Source organism: Mixophyes fleayi, chromosome 1, assembly GCF_038048845.1.
Source record: "Mixophyes fleayi isolate aMixFle1 chromosome 1, aMixFle1.hap1, whole genome shotgun sequence".
Lineage (NCBI taxonomy): Eukaryota > Metazoa > Chordata > Amphibia > Anura > Limnodynastidae > Mixophyes > Mixophyes fleayi.
In genome coordinates this window covers 413,090,274-413,106,493 of record NC_134402.1, presented here as the reverse complement: position 1 = coordinate 413,106,493, position 16,220 = coordinate 413,090,274, and the positions used below count along the sequence as shown (strand labels likewise).

Genomic DNA, 16,220 nt, shown 5'->3' with positions numbered 1-16,220 from the left:
GTCACACTTCAAAGCTCAAAGAGCCGCATGTGACTCTAGAGCCACTGGTTGGCCACCACTGTCCTATGTCTTTGTACTTTACCATTAGTGCCAAGTAGAAGTTGTAATGCAGTTTTGATGGTTTTTAAAAATTCTAGTGTTGTGGTTGTTCTTTATTATTATTTTTTATTCTAACTGCAAACTGAGCTTAATATGAGTTGTGGTGTCTGAACTGCTTGTCTGGTCACTGTTTTAATGCTCTGCATAATGCTGGCCGGTGTAGTAACCCACACTCTGCTGCCAGTTGCAGCTTCGGGGGTAATTGTATTAATGACAGTGCCCTATAGATGATAATGGAATTGAAAGACTCGGTCACAGGAGCATAGTAAACCTTTTGTTCTGAAGTAGGTCACAATATATTAATGCACTGCTATATAAATGCTCAGGTTGCTGGCGAATGCAGGAAGTGTTCACAGAACACTCTTAAGTGTGGCACACATGCTAATTTACGAACTATGGAAGTGCAGCACATTTAACTTTGTGCACGCATGCTTATTGGCCCACCTCGCAAATACATAGGTGCACACCCCCTTTCTGTGAATGGAAATGGTTCTTTTTACGGGATTTTGGGTCCAGATGGAAATATGTGCATGGTGGACAGCGACAGCCTGCAAACACTTTAGGACCATGCACTTTATTCATTTCAACTTCCCCTTCTAAAACACTAGCCTCATTTATGACTTGTAGAACTCTTGAGAGTGATAAAACATTGGCTTAATATGTGAATTGGATCAACCCTACCCCTCTGCCCATTAAAAAAAAAAAAAAAAAATCAAAACATCTTGGGCATCAAAATGATACTCGCTTGGTCGAACTCTTTATTCAGTGCACACAATGGACATGTGTTGCTTTTCACTAGTTCACATCTAATATAGGCACATCCGGTTAGTGGTAGTTGTATAGAAATCACACTGGATTGCGATTGTTGTTGTTACTTTTTTCATATGACTGCACTTGTATTAGGGTGTTACATGAGCCGGCCAGCCTACAGTCTCCATTACAGAAATTATCCTTGAAATTCTTATATCGAACACAAGTAACATGATTTTGTTTACACTGTGCCCAGTGCACAGAATGTGTTAAAACACTTGAGCTGGGAGCCATGACAAGAGATATTTTGAAATGGAAAAATCAATGAGACATGACACATTACCGTTTCTCTCTTCTCCTTTCTCCTTTGTGCTGTTGTTTTCTCTCATTTGTAGTATGAGGCTGGGGAAACATGTTAAGCATGTCATTAGGTCATGCCGCCATTATTTGCTTGTTCTTGTTAGTCATCAGCCTTTATTAACACATGTTTAAATCTCTGGCCTTCTGGTAGATACTGCACTGACTCATTCATTCTATGGTGTTTGTCCCGTGACTATGACATTAATGGGTGATTGTGTCATGATAAAAACATGTTTTTATGTGAACTATTTATATACCAATGCACCTTTAACATTTATATTCCATTGACCGTCTCCTAATGAATGGAGTGAAATATAGGTTTTATTATGGGTGATTAAATTGTAGATACAGTTCAATTTTAATATGATGGAGTTATTATATGAAAGTATTATTTTCAAAGATCTTTATTGTTCAAAACTCTATAATTACTGCTTTCTACAAGGAAATTGTCATCCTACCATTAGTAGTGTATTTAATACCCTCTACCTAAACACTGAAGATTATGTGTAAACATTACGCAAATGCACAAATCTACACTGAAACCATAACAACCAATCGGAGTGCGCTTTCATTCTGTAACTTGCACTAGACTAGTGGTTCTAAGTGTGGGATGTGTAATAGAAAATCCAGTAGGCAGGGGGTTGTGAAGCCCATGTGTAATCTGCTGCACTGCCGATGTCTGCCCAGAGTCAGGAGGCACCGGTCTAAAGCTGGGTACACACTACAGAAATTTGGACCAACTTTTTATGCTGAGCGATTTTACATGCGACTGATGGTCCGATCTCTCGGTCCATGGACTGCATACACACTAGCCTTGTTTAGGATGATAAAGGGAAGAGCGGACGTCCCTTTAGCGACCTTTTTACAGCCATGTTGCCGTGAGCAATGACTGTAATTTCGTACTCACTGTTGTGGATCGGTCGAAAGTTTATACACACTACACAGCGGAAACGAGATTGCAACGAAAATATTAAACGGTACGACCAACCAAATGAGGCGACAATCGTCCACTTGTGCAGACTTTCGACCATTGTGTCACTGCACACACTGACCCGACTTTTGAACAAGAGGTCGTATGTCGGCTGATGTAGCCGATTATTGGATGAAAACTGTGTAGTGTGTACCCAGCTTAAGAAAGGGGAACAGTGGACTGAGAGGAGGGGGGATGGGGGGGGTGGACTGAGTGACAGAGATAGGAAGGGAACTGTGGGCTTGAGTGGCAGTGAGAGGGAAGCACAGTGGGCTGAGGGAGCGAGAGATGAACAATGGGTGAGTGATGGGATTTTTAGAAATGCTGATGTATCAGTTCGCTCCTGTTTTGGAGCTTTTTGTGCAGTATTCTGTCACAATAACGGCTTGTGATAGTGGCAAACACAGAGTTAATGCCTTTTTACTTGCCTGTGTCATTTCGAAACTTGAATTGCAGTTTTATAGTGGACATGAATTCTTCCACAGGAAGACAGTCCTCATAAATGTCACAGAGGATTCAGAAAGCAAAGTCATCCAGTATTTACTGTCTTGTTATACTTAATGGAACAACCGTGTCTCACTTATTCTGTCACACGGTGGTGATGGTGGCCAAAAATTAAATGCTACCTTTTACTCTGGGTGCAGCCATTTGTGTGACACAGTTCTGAGTAGCCTGTAACTCCAAATGATGGTACGGAACTCCCAAATCCTGGTTATCTCACACTGAGATTGCTATCATGCAGGTCAGGTGCCTATTAAACTTTTATGGTAACTGCTTATTTTTTTTATTTAGCAATAAAGTTCATATGATGATCATGGAATATTACTGGGAGCGGATCTTCCCACAACCCTTTGAATAATGTGAAGCATAGGTGGAACATATGCATCCTCAAAACACGCGTAAAACATATCTCCGGCTGTTTATTCATTGTAAATTGACGTGTGCCTTCTCAAAGGTGCTGTAGTACAAAAATACTGCAGACTGCGTCTAAGAAATATGGGGTAATGCGCTATACTGTGTGTGTGTCTAAGACTGCCTATGTGGTCATTGTGTTCTATTATTAATGAATGTTGTATAATGTGCACCGTTATATAGCTGCCATTTCTGATCCAGTACTCTGTTAGTACTATCAGCAGAATGTTCCTTACATCTACCGATTTACCTGAGATTAGAGAGCCAATCAGTGAAGATTTAAACATAGCAATATGTTCATATAAACTACATTTTTATTTTCTGTTTGAAAATGTTAATAGTAACCAATGCAATTTAAAAATCCTCTCTCTCCCCCAATTAGCATTTTTTGAGAAATGGCCCCCCACTGGTTTTGGCCACCTGGGAAAATTATAATCCAAACTCTGCTATGTTAGCATCTATATTAGAAACTAACAGGTGCTGAGGTGTTAGCACTTGTGTTATAAACGTACCCAGCACTGCTTGCCTGGTCCCTCCTGATGGTTGTCCGTATGGATAAGCAGTGGTCGCGCTTCATATGGATCCAGTTACACAAGTAGTTTTTTAGTTGCCAATTTCTGCACAATTCATCACCTCCAAAAGATTGTATCATTTGTAACCATATGTCTCTAATGAGACCAGCTACAAGTGCAGTTACATGTGCTGTATTACTGTTGTCAAGTCTGACACCTGTTACATACAGCAATTATGTCCATTCATATAATAAAATTGTGTGTATCCAGTGGCAAAAAAAGCATCATTGATGCCAGGGTATAAGAATCACAAATATAGATAACCTAGAAGTGCTTGCTACCAGTACTTTTAATGAGCATGTTTTTAAGCGGTTCTTGCCCTTTAACATACATGTATACATTGATGCCAAGACTGAAATGCTGTCTGTTCTACGGCATTCACATGTGTACACACAGCTGCACGAACCTCATTTATATTGTGTAATAGCATCTGTGTGCTTTTAAAGCTTTTATTTTCTGTTTAAAATAAAGAAAAGGCTTTGTTATGTATATTCGTTTCTGGAGCTCCTGGTCTTGTAGTTGACCTGTGTTTTTGATTGTGTTCTAGTTACCTGGCTCCTGAGATTTGTCCTATTCTAATCTACTAATGTCAGACGCGGAGCTACTGTCCCAGAAATACAGGACAATTTCTCTGTGTTTGTGTTCAGTTGTGATTGAGTGTTTGTTTGTGCAGAGCAAACTATTAGAGACTGGTTGCACAGACATGGCAATATTTAGTCCCATAAGCCTTGTGGCATTTACTTTGTACCCCATATGCCCGCAGACAACTTCCACTACTGCATGTTTTTAAGCAAACAAATACTGACTCGCAGGGCAGAATTTTTGAGTAGCCTCCCCTTTGTCAGATTACATTTTATATATAGTCTTCCAAAATGTAACAAATTTTCACCCATCACCCTCCCATATAATTTAATTCTTCCCCACCACTTCCTTCTCAATTAATACCCCTTCCCTGTAACATTCCCCCCCCCCCCCCCCCCCAACACTTTCTTACCTCCTATTCTACCGATGGACAGAGGAGGGCATGTCTCTGGTATCACATGCCATGCTGCTGCTCCAGGTCATTGATGGGCTGTGAACACGCGCAGCATGGTGCTGATGTTGCCAGAGTGCCCTGGTCAGAGTCAACACATGTATACGATGTAGGAAGTGGTGGGAGAGGGGGACAGTTAATTACAGGAGAAAATGGGAGCAGGGCGGTGTGCTTACTGCACAGGTGGTTTTATTTTTTGTTTGAACATTCCTGGGAGGGACTATAAGGGTTGCCCTGCATTTTAAATCTCCCTTGGGAGGTGGCAGTATGTTATTTTGCTTCTTGGTCACAGAAAAGCAAGTAAGACATTAAGTGAAAGCCATTACCCTGCCATCCCCCCAAACAGTGTGGATTTAAGCAGGAGTCTTCATGATGATACAATCTCACAAACATTTGTAACCTATGGGTCAGAACCTCCACATTTGGTCACAGTGTGTTTGGAATAGATTGCTTTTTTCTTGCAAACCTGTGTTTACTACCAACTATTATACCAATAATTATTTTGTACGCTCGCCTAACTTGAATAATTGTTATATGTGTTCACCATTATATTTTTAAATTGCAGACAATAGTAAAATAAGTGAAAGGAAATATTTTAAAGTGAGCCTTGGGCCTCAGGGCTGATTCACAAACTTAATCTGGGTCCTGGACAAAGAAAGGATAAGAATCTCTGATTTAGAGCAGTCAAAACTCAATCACCTTTATTACTATGAAACTGCTCCATTGTAAGCCCTGCAACTCTAAACCTCATTGTCTCATTGCATATTGTTTTGTCCTCTTTTTCCCACCATCAGCTGTGAAGTAGAAAATGGAAGCTGACTGTCATTTTTTCCTGTTTTTTTATTTCAATAGCAACTATTCAACTGCCAGTCTCTGCACAAGCTGAGTTTGCCAGACAATGACCTAACAATATTGCCAGCATCTATAGCAAATCTCATTAATCTCAGGGAACTAGATGTCAGCAAGAATGGTAAGTTCCTTTACAAGTTCATTGAATTGTATATCAATGCGCTGCTAACTACTGTAGTTGGCACAATATATGCATGCTCTCGCTTTCTTTGTTTCATTCTGAATTCCAATGTGCCTTTGAATTCACTGATTTTGTTTCCTTTTGTGTGAATGGCCTTTTGCTTAGGATGTGCTACCAAGATATGAATTACTGGCAAGTTTTATGTTATTTAGATTCCTCATGTGAGAACAAAAGGGAGGTTGCGTATCTTTTTAATCTTTTACAGGTTACTAATTTAACATTTTGTAAGGACACGAGTTAAGAGGATAAAAATCCTTGTTTCGATTTGTAAATTAGAATTCTCTCTTTCATTTGAGCGTAATGTTAAACTTACTTTATTGTAAATGTTGCCTGGATTTGGAAATGTCATAGACTTGCCATAAATACAAAAATTTTCTCTGAAAAGTAGTTTGATTTGCCACCCTTTACTAAAACATTGCAGGTGACCTGTAGTCCCTCTTTGGGCAGTGACAGTGGAAATAATTCACTAATCCTGACACTAATCAGCAGGACATCCCTGAATATATTTACTGTCGTTCCCTTTTTGTTTTTTTGCATGTGCTCACGTCTATTTTACATGTAAACAATGTTAATGTGACTTGGATATAGTAATAATGACAGGATCTGTGGCATTTCCTTTCTTTGACATCATGGACACAAGTACTGTAGCATCCTGTCTTGTTAATGCTGCTCTGTAGATGAAAGCATTTCATTGTAGGTCAGGAGGTAACAAGCTGAGAGAGTTATGATAGGTATATTTAAGATGTGCCCATTTAGGGATAAGGAATCTTTCAACAGGAAATATTAGTCCGTTGTGTCAAGTGGCCACGTACTATGTTATCAAAGGTGATATTGGCGGGCTAACTGGCATCGCAGGGTGTGTGACCCCATAGTAAGCACAATACCTGAAAATGAACCAATGGGTTTCTAAATTGATCTGGTTATTTTCAGGCATGGCTAAATATTCGGTCAGTAGATGAATGGTGTGCAGTCATTGCCCATTCTAGCAAACCCACCACTCGTGGCTCCTGAGCATTGTTAGTTTATCCATGAGAACAATTACATCACAGCTGGGACTTTATTGACTGATCTACATGAACAGATTATTAAATAATAGAACAATATAAACATTCTGTTGTTCATTTTAACCTGTGTACCCTCTCATTACGTGAGGAACTAGTGACATCACTGATGCATTTTGTGGCTGTTCATATGCTGCATTCTCTTTAGTATTTATCCAGGAAATAAAATGTGTGTGTAGGTGGTGGCTTCACATGTAGTGTAATGTTATCTAATGAGCACAATAGTGAGGAGATGGATGGAGCAAGCTCAGTGCTTTTACTGGTGGGGCTGGTGAAGCAGATCGCAGGAATGACTCCTGTCGGCTCTCTTCTCAGAGCTCCTCTGCTTCTCTCATAAACAAAGATTTCATATTCTTTCTTTCACAGAGACTTGTTTTAAAGTTTATTGAGCCTGTAATAGGAGGAGTAAAACACTGACATTCACATCAAAATGTGAAAATATGGAAGAAATGAAAGCGTGTGATCTCCCAGCAGCAGCTTGTACATCCACTCAGCTGGCCATAGTACGGCACCACTAAACCTACACTGCAAGTTCCCTTATACCCATTATAATAAACGTTTCAGGAGCATATTAGAGGTTAAAATATTTCAGATATGGCTTTGATAGGGCACAGCAGATTTAAGGCTGCACTACCACTTGGGTAAAAGAGTTTACTAAGGTGCCCCCTCCCGCTAGCTGGAGCCTGGGAGGCTACATCAAACTGTGTTTTTTGCGTTTCTGCTGTAATATAGGATCCAGGAACCTAGAATCGATGTGATAATAATTATACGTACCAAAAAATAGCTTGCCAGTAATCGTATCAAAATGATGGTCCTCGCACCAATCTTCAGGATATCTTCAAGGATCTCATAATAGGAACAAAAAAGTGAAGAAACCAGTAATAGTATAGTACCTTAATGAGCCTTATTTTACACCCAGTGGTGTATGTACATGTGACCATAAAACTGGGAAGTTATTTTTTGGTATGCATAACTATTATCACACTGGTTCTTGGTTTCTGGATCTTATATTACTACACCATGAGGCACCCTGCCTATATATATATATATATATATATATATAGTGTAAATATATGTGTAAATATATGTAAATAAATATTAGTGTGTAGCTATAGATAGATATATCTCACACACTAATATATGGCAGCTTACTACCTGCCGTCTGCTAACTAGTTAGAATGCCTCATCCGGTACCACTTTGAATATATTATAGGCACAGCAACTGGTCGCGGAAGTGATTTTATGAAAAAATCATATCTTGCACAGTACAAATTAATTTAATAGATAGAAACTCTTTGAAACGACTGACCTTTTTAGTGAGCACCCGATTTGCTAAAAATCAAGAATGAAAATGTAATCGGCAGAAGATGATTGCACTGCTGAGGATGACTGGGTTTTCAGTGTCAGTCAGTTATTGGCTTGACACTTTGGAATAGCAATATTTCATGTTTCTTTCTGCTTGATGGAAATATTGAAAATAATATTCAGAATCTGTTAGATTTTCCTGTCGGCTTTGCTGTGCAGTGCTGATGGCTTGTGCCTTGCTGACTAATTGTTTTGAACAGTCGGAACCAATTTCTTAATTATTCCCATCACTGTGATGAAACTGTAATGCTTCTTGAAATAAGAGTCCTAAGAATAATTTCATTATCGGAAGTAGGCACCAGTAGAACAGTGATGCTTAATTATCAAACTTGTATCAGGGACTTTTGAATGGCACAGTTTGTCAGCCAATAAAAAGAGAGTTCAAAAGCTAAAGCTCCGGAGACAATGGCAGAGTATATACATCTGTGCTCTCTGGAGAGTGGTGGCCTCTGGGAAAGTGATTATGTAGCTGATGTCGCCTGAAACGGAGTGTTATAGGACAAGCAGGTGAACAGCTGTGTGGGGCAGCTCTGTACAAGTCTGTATGGGCTATATATCCTGAAAAATGATCGCTCTCAGTCCATCAGAATCCAATGTTCATGTTACGTATATTTACCAATGCAACGTTTCTTTCATTGCTTCTTTTTCCCTCACTCGTATGCATAATATTTGTCTTTCGGTGCAATATAAATAGCATATAAAGTAACGCTAACCGCTCCTTCTCTGTATCCACATCCGGCTCGTCCTCCCCCCCCCTTACCCTCTCCCTGTTGGTGTCCCGCAGGGCTCTGTTCTTGGCCCTCTACTCTTTTCACTCTATACTTCCTCCCTTGGTACTCATCTCCTCCTTCGGTCTTCAGTATCACCTGTATGCTGACGACATTCAACTCTACATCTCTTCTCCTGACCTCTCCTCAGCCGTCCTCTCTCGCGTGTCTGACTGCCTCACCGCCATCTCCTCCTGGATGTCCGCGCGCTTTCTCAAAATCAATATCTCTAAAACGGAACTCATTGTCTTTCCTCCGTCCAGACTCCCTTCCAACCACGACCTCTCTATTGTCGTCAACAACACCACCATCTCCTCTGTCACCCAACTCCGTTGCCAGGGGGTCACCCTCGACTCCTCTCTTTCTTTTGCCCCCCACATTCATTCCCTTGCCCAAGCCTGTCGCTTCCAACTACGCAACATCGCCCGCATCCGTCCATTTCTCTCTCAGGATGCCACCAAGACAATCATACATGCACTCATCATCTCCCTTCTGGATTACTGCAACTTCCTCCTCACCGGCCTCCCCCACTCCCATCTCTCCCCCCTCCGCTCTGTACTCAATGCGGCCGTCAGACTCATCTTCCTCACACGCCGCTCCTCATCTACCTCCCCTCTCTGCCTCGCCTTACACTGGCTTCCCTTCCCCTACAGAATCCTTTTCAAGCTCTTCACCACCACCTACAAGGCTCTCTCCCACTCTACTGCCCCTTACATCTCTAACCTCCTCTCCACTCACACTCCCGCCCGCTCTCTGCGCTCAGCCAATAATCGCCGCCTCTCCTCCACTCTGATCACCTCTTCCCACTCCAGAATCCAAGACTTTTCCCACGCAGCCCCCCTTCACTGGAATGACCTCCCTCGCTCCATTCGCCTCTCTCCTACTCTGTGCTCATTCAAACGTGCACTGAAAACCCACCTCTTCCTTAAAGCCTACCAACCACCCGCATAACCCCTTCTTCTCCTCCACCCACGCTCTCCCTCGCCTCATCTGACTCCCCTTGTGCCTGTTCTGTTTTCCCTCCCTTAGGATGTAAGCTCACATGAGCAGGTCCCTCTTCCCTCCTGTCTCCCTACCTGTTCTTCTGCTCCGTGTTTATTGCTTCACCTGCCTGGAGTTTCTGTAGTACTGGTATTTTGTTTATTGTTTTGTACTGTTTCACCCTGTATAGTGTACTGTTTGTATGGTGTACGGCGCTGCGGAAATCTTGTGGCACCTAACAAATAAAGGATGATAATAATAATAAAGTATATTATGTGCTAGATATTGGCTTGGTAATAGGTAAGTAGCACAGCACTAGGAACAAGGTGTTCAGATATAGCTGAGAATGCTCCCTGTGTCAATTACTGCAACACTGTATTGCTTTTGGGTTCGTAATATGATATAATGATCAACACAGTATATTTTTGTACCTTATTACTATCCTGTAAGTAAAATATTGGTCACATAATGTAGTCATTATTGTAGCAGTGACCTTTATATAACCCATAATCATGGCAGTAGTGGAAGAGGAAACCCTCCTTTCCTCTGATACCTGTCTTATATCTCCCACATCCTATCCCCACACCAAGGGACTTGTTAGGTTATATTCAGATTTCTTGTCCGTTCTCGCACTTTCCCAGGTTTCCTGGTATGTTTTCTCCAAGGGCTTCATATAGGTGAATTATATTAGAGCCTGAAAAATGAGATGGTTTGCTTGGTGCCTAAGCTTGCTAAACATAGCGGACCATAGCTGTAATCTGTTGTAGATTACAGAGCCTCCTTAATTCCACCCAAACAGATTGATGATATTGCGTTGTGTGTATCGCTGTAAGAGGATGTTCTTGTTTGTCCTTTCCCTTCAAATTCTGATAATTGTTTTGGTTTTCAATGAGCCAAAATACCTCTTCAATTACACTGCTATTGGTATGGGTATAGAACATTGTTTACTTATCTGGTCCTTGTTATTAAAAACATTAGGCGTAAGGACCATGGTTTGCTTGTTGAGAGGCACAAGATTAGGGATTAAGATTGTTGGCCTTCTAAAATGTATGCTTCAGCTGATAAAATGGACAATGTCTTGAAGTGTACCCTTCAATGGTACTCAATGGAGGCAGACATTTCTCAGTTCTGATGCATGTGAAAATGCAGCCTATCAATTCTCTAGGAAAGATTTGTGTCTGTGATGTTATGACCACATTGTGAATTTTGGCTGCATTCTCATGACTAACGGCTAAGCACACACATGTTTGAGCAGTGGGTACGTGTTAAATGAGCTGCTTATGCCTAAAGAAATGGTATGTTGAAATGACAGGGTGTTACCAGTCCAATTTAATCATATCAAGTAGAAGCAGTAATTGGATAAAGGATAATTTTTCAGGTGACCTGAGGCACAATCGTTGGTCTCTCCAATTTACACTTATGAGAGATAAATAGAATTGTGGCGTTTTTACGTATTCACAAGTTTTGACACTGACCTAGAAACATTGCTCAAGGCTGCAAATCTGAATTAACACTAGCAATGTATTGCTATCATTTTATATCAAATTGCTATCACATGCTGATTCTATCATTGTCTAACTTGCACTGGGCAGCTAAAAGACCATTGCTGATTGAGTGTCATGCTTTCAGTGCACATTTAAACCTTTCAGCAATGTCTTCAGTCTGCTTTAAATTAATGTTGTATTATTTATTTATTTTTTTATTTTTTTATTTATTTTTTTTGGTATTGTCTATAGTTGATAGACTTGTATATTTTGGGGGCTTTGTTTATTTGTTTTTTTATTCCTTCATCACTATGGGGTTAAACTGAATGTTTGTGTGGACAACTAAGAAACATTATTGCTATTCACAGGTATACAGGAGTTTCCAGAAAATATTAAGAATTGTAAAGTTTTGACAATCGTCGAAGCGAGTGTCAATCCAATATCCAAGTAAGTACTAACCCTTTGATTTTATTACTAATCATTGTTTTAATTTGGTCTGAAAATTTGTTTATTTGCCTTTTTAGTGCTGTTTATTTTGTGTTTTGTTTTAATGTTTAATTTAGGTAAGGTAATTCTTAATAAATATTTTAATTTATATAAGTCATACTCCAGTTTGGCTCTTACTACAGTAAACATTCTGCATGTGCCCAGTTTTTTTCTCATGAAGCATTTGGCAGATAATGTATTATTCGCTCAGGCTCCAATCAGTTACTGGAGGAGGGGATAATTAAGAGGTTTGTGACATGGTACAAGAAGCTCAAGGGAAGAAGTGATTATTTGTGAAAACTGCTTAGCGACAACGGCTCAGAAAATCAAGACTCAAACTCCTTATGTCCTTTTCCCAGTATTTGTATCTGTACATTTCTCAGAGCTCTTTCTCTGTTTAATGGCAAATGGATTATTGAACAGTCAGCAGAATTGCTTTTCCTGCCATCCAATCGAGCGCTCAGAGCAGATCACATGGTCTCATTGATTCATTCTAAAGAAACAGCAGGTTTTCAGCAGTTTATCAGAGCTCTCTATAACACAAATGGGCTGTGCTAATTGTCCTTCGTTGTGCTGTACTCTAAATCACCATTAGTGTCAAGTCAGCAGTGCATGATGTATTTACTAGTATAGCCTGCATGTAGAAGAGGATTAGCATAACAAGATGAATAATGGTGCTGTTTAAAGGCCCTATACAGTACTATTTCAAATATGTGTTGTTTTGCTTTCCTCAGTTCAGTTCAGTTTGCCTCACCTTGTATCTTTTGTTATGTCATTTAAATAGAACTTTTAGTACCGATTTAAGACTTGCCCTTTGTTGCCTAAACTGTGGTTTTCTTAGAAACAAGCTCTGCATAGTGATGTTGATTGCTAGCAAAGTAAAGCTTTGAGCGTTGATGCTTTACCCAATTTGCTGTAAATAAAATGTAAGTTCAAATTCAGTTTGGGAGTGTTGATTCTTTTCACTTTTCTTTATATATTTTTTTTGATATTATTGTATTATACTAATCTGTTAGATGAGGAGTTATTTGTTTACTGTTAGCTGCAGGATTCTCAGCTCGCTTGTCCTCTCCAGGTGTGTCAGCTAAGCCCCTTCCTTCAGTGTTAGGAATGTCTGTCCCAGCTCTCTTACCCTTTATCTATCACCAAACCTTGAAGTCATAGTAGACCCATGTCCTCTAATGCACAACAATCAATCAGATTTTCGCTTCCAACCAAGTGTCCATGCACACTGCAATTATTCCATATTAGACCTAGTTGGCCACAAATTGTGACATGAGTAGACACAAAAAGTCTGATCTTGACCACTTCCTGGTTATGTAAGTTCAGATATTGAAGGAGATTGTCGGAAACTGCAGTCGGTGATTGCATCCGACTATTATAGCTGTGGCCTACTGCATCGGATTTGTCCAATTTGGCCATATATGTGTAGCCCAATTGGACGTGGAATCATCTGCTTGTCACTGAGGTCAGTTGGATGTATCTGAACTGATTAGGGGTAAGGTCACACACAGACGTTTCAGAACATCACAATTCTCTAACAAAAACACAGCGATCTAAAAAAAGAATACCTGAATCAGGGCAATATTAAAGCAAATGCTGAGTGCTATTCTCCCTGTAACACTACAGCGGTTCAGCTGTAATAACACCACATGCATATCTTCAGTGTTTTTCATGATCGAAAAAAAACATCATTTTCTGAAATGCACCTCTGACCTAAAACACTAGACTGAGGGAAGCTGCATCGATTGCTTTGCTATGGGCTGTAGCACATAATTGTTTTTCATACTATATCCAACCACAAAATACATAAAAACTGTGTACATGTAAGCTTGTCTTTAGAAACATCTCAGTGATGTGTGTTATATAATGACTTAGCCGTAATTAAATGTCCATTACTTGCTCTTAGCTTCCTCAAGCTAGAAATCATTACAATTTCTTCACTTGCCTAAAACATAGTATGTAATAAACCAACCACAAGAAAATAATAAGTCAGTGTTATGTTTGTGCCATAATAATGAACTTGCTTTTGTCAAATAAATCAGTCGCCTTGTAAAATATTGTAAATCATTTACAGTAAATGAATATATACCATTCACGGAAATGGGGAATAGAATTTCCACTCAATGTGGACATTTGTATAGAGCTTACTATACACAACAGTGTAAAATATATATACTTTACAGATGGTGACGTGAGTGTTTGTGCACATAGACAATGGTATGCTCTGTAGTCCTACAATAAATGTACATTCGTGAGGAATGTGACCGTTGTCTCTTACCTAGAGGTTTACACTTCTGTGTCCGTGCTGTATGGCACATACATAATTCTTTCTGCGTTGTTCTTACTTGAATCTAGTGTAAAAGAACCACAAAATAATTTTCTCTAAATTATACCAAGCTGCCTAATGTGACAGCTTTATATTCACGATTAATATTGTTGACACGTGCTGGTATCTGTCATCTCGTATGGCATACTGGTAGATATCACTAGCACCAAAATATTTTTTGTTTACTAATGATTTTGTTTGTTTTATTTTGTTTCTCTCTGCAGACTCCCAGATGGGTTTTCACAGCTGTTAAACTTGACTCAGTTATACCTAAATGACGCTTTTCTTGATTTCTTGCCAGCTAATTTTGGCAGGTGAGTACAGACTATAATAGTCAATATGTGTTACTGTCGCTGTGATTTAAAGGAATGCTTTTTATACACTCAGATTTTGCAGGTCATTCTCCCTAGACACAAAGTGAATTTATGCAAGTCATTTGTCTCCTTACACAGCTGGGTTTTTAAAAAAAAATAAATATATATATATATATATATATATATATATATATATATATATATATTTTTACTTGTATGCGTTTCTCTATAGAACACTTGGCATTGTATGAGTGAGTGGGACTTACTTATAGCTTACCTATTTCAGAGATCACCTAAAATAAAAACATTCATGCTTTCGGTAAAGGTGAGCACACACACACTCCGATCCCGCAGTTGAGTAATGTGTTGTCCACTCATGTGGATAAGATCCAGCCGCTCGTCTCTGAACAAGCTGGTAGATGTAATATTAATATGTAATATGTTAGATTGTGTGTTTCTAGATAACCATCTACGTATCACAGTAGGGAAAATGTTTACACATTTCAGACAAGAACCCTTGGAAGTATCTTGGAGATAATTGTAATGCGTTTACACAGAGTTAGGCTAGGTACACACTGAAGCATATTCGTCCAATAATCTGGCAAATCAGCCGACATACAACCGTTCGATTGGAAGTCAGGTTAGTGTCTATAGTAACACGATGGTCGAAAGTCGTACCAAAGTGCCGATTGCCGGCTCATTTGGTTGGTCATACTTTTTAATATTATCCGACCAATCCCCCGAACGATCATGTAGTAATTTTCCGATCGATCCACGACCATGTGCCGATAGTTTCTCGAGCTGCGACTCCTTTGGGGGGTGTGTGTTAATTTATGATGCTTGTATCAGTCCCACGTGGTGTGGTGTCCGCACGTCACTCATTTTGTAATTAGGTGGCAGCACGGTGGCTAAGTGGTTAGCACTTCTGCCTCACAGCACTGAAGTCATGAGTTCAATTCCCGACCATGGCCTTATCTGTGTGGAGTTTGTATGTTCTTCCCGTGTTTGCGTGGGTTTCCTCCGGGTGCTCCGGTTTCCTCCCACACTCCAAAAACATACTGGTAGGTTAATTGGCTGCTATCAAAATTGACCCTAGTCTCTCACTCTCTCTGTCTGTGTGTATGTATATTAGGGAATTTAGACTGTAAGCCCCAATGGGGCAGGGACTGATGTGAATGAGTTCTCTGTACAGCGCTGTGGAATCAGTGGCGCTATATAAATAAATGGTGATGATGATGATAGGTGCTTCTAGCGGTAAAGCAATATCAGTTGTCTATTGCATTAATGCGTATATCATATGTCTGCCAATTTAATTATAAACCTTTGTCAGTGTAGTCTTATAAAAAAAAAAAACTATTTATATGTGTATTGCTTATGTCTGCTTTCTTAAATATAGCTATGTGTCACTTTATTGTACACTCAATACACATTAATAAAAAGGTTAAATATGTGTATTACATTTGTCTGCCTGCATAATTAAATACATTTTTGTATATAATACATGTTTTCGTGTTTCCTGTAGATATGTATAGATGTGTATTTTATATATGTCTAGTACACCTGTGTAAATTGTTGTGCATCTTGCACCTGTGAAAACGTGTTGCCTTTGCTTTTTTGTGAGGTTTGGGGTTGTTACTATTGAACATGCTCTGCCCATTATTTCAATTTTTGGGGGATATCGTTACATAGTCGTTTTAAGTGTGTACA

At 39.6% G+C, this 16,220-nt stretch overlaps 1 protein-coding gene across 6 annotated transcripts in view; it reads left to right on the top strand.

Moving 5' to 3' along the window:
• ERBIN (erbb2 interacting protein) overlaps nt 1-16,220 on the top strand; it is a 139,139-nt gene that overhangs the window by 81,887 nt on the left and 41,032 nt on the right. For all 6 annotated transcript variants that reach the window (XM_075182722.1, XM_075182715.1, XM_075182696.1 and 3 more), the window contains 3 exons: nt 5,549-5,666; nt 11,753-11,831; nt 14,424-14,513. In XM_075182722.1, the coding sequence (XP_075038823.1) occupies nt 5,549-5,666; nt 11,753-11,831; nt 14,424-14,513 (287 nt within the window). The remainder of the gene's footprint in view (nt 1-5,548; nt 5,667-11,752; nt 11,832-14,423; nt 14,514-16,220) is intronic.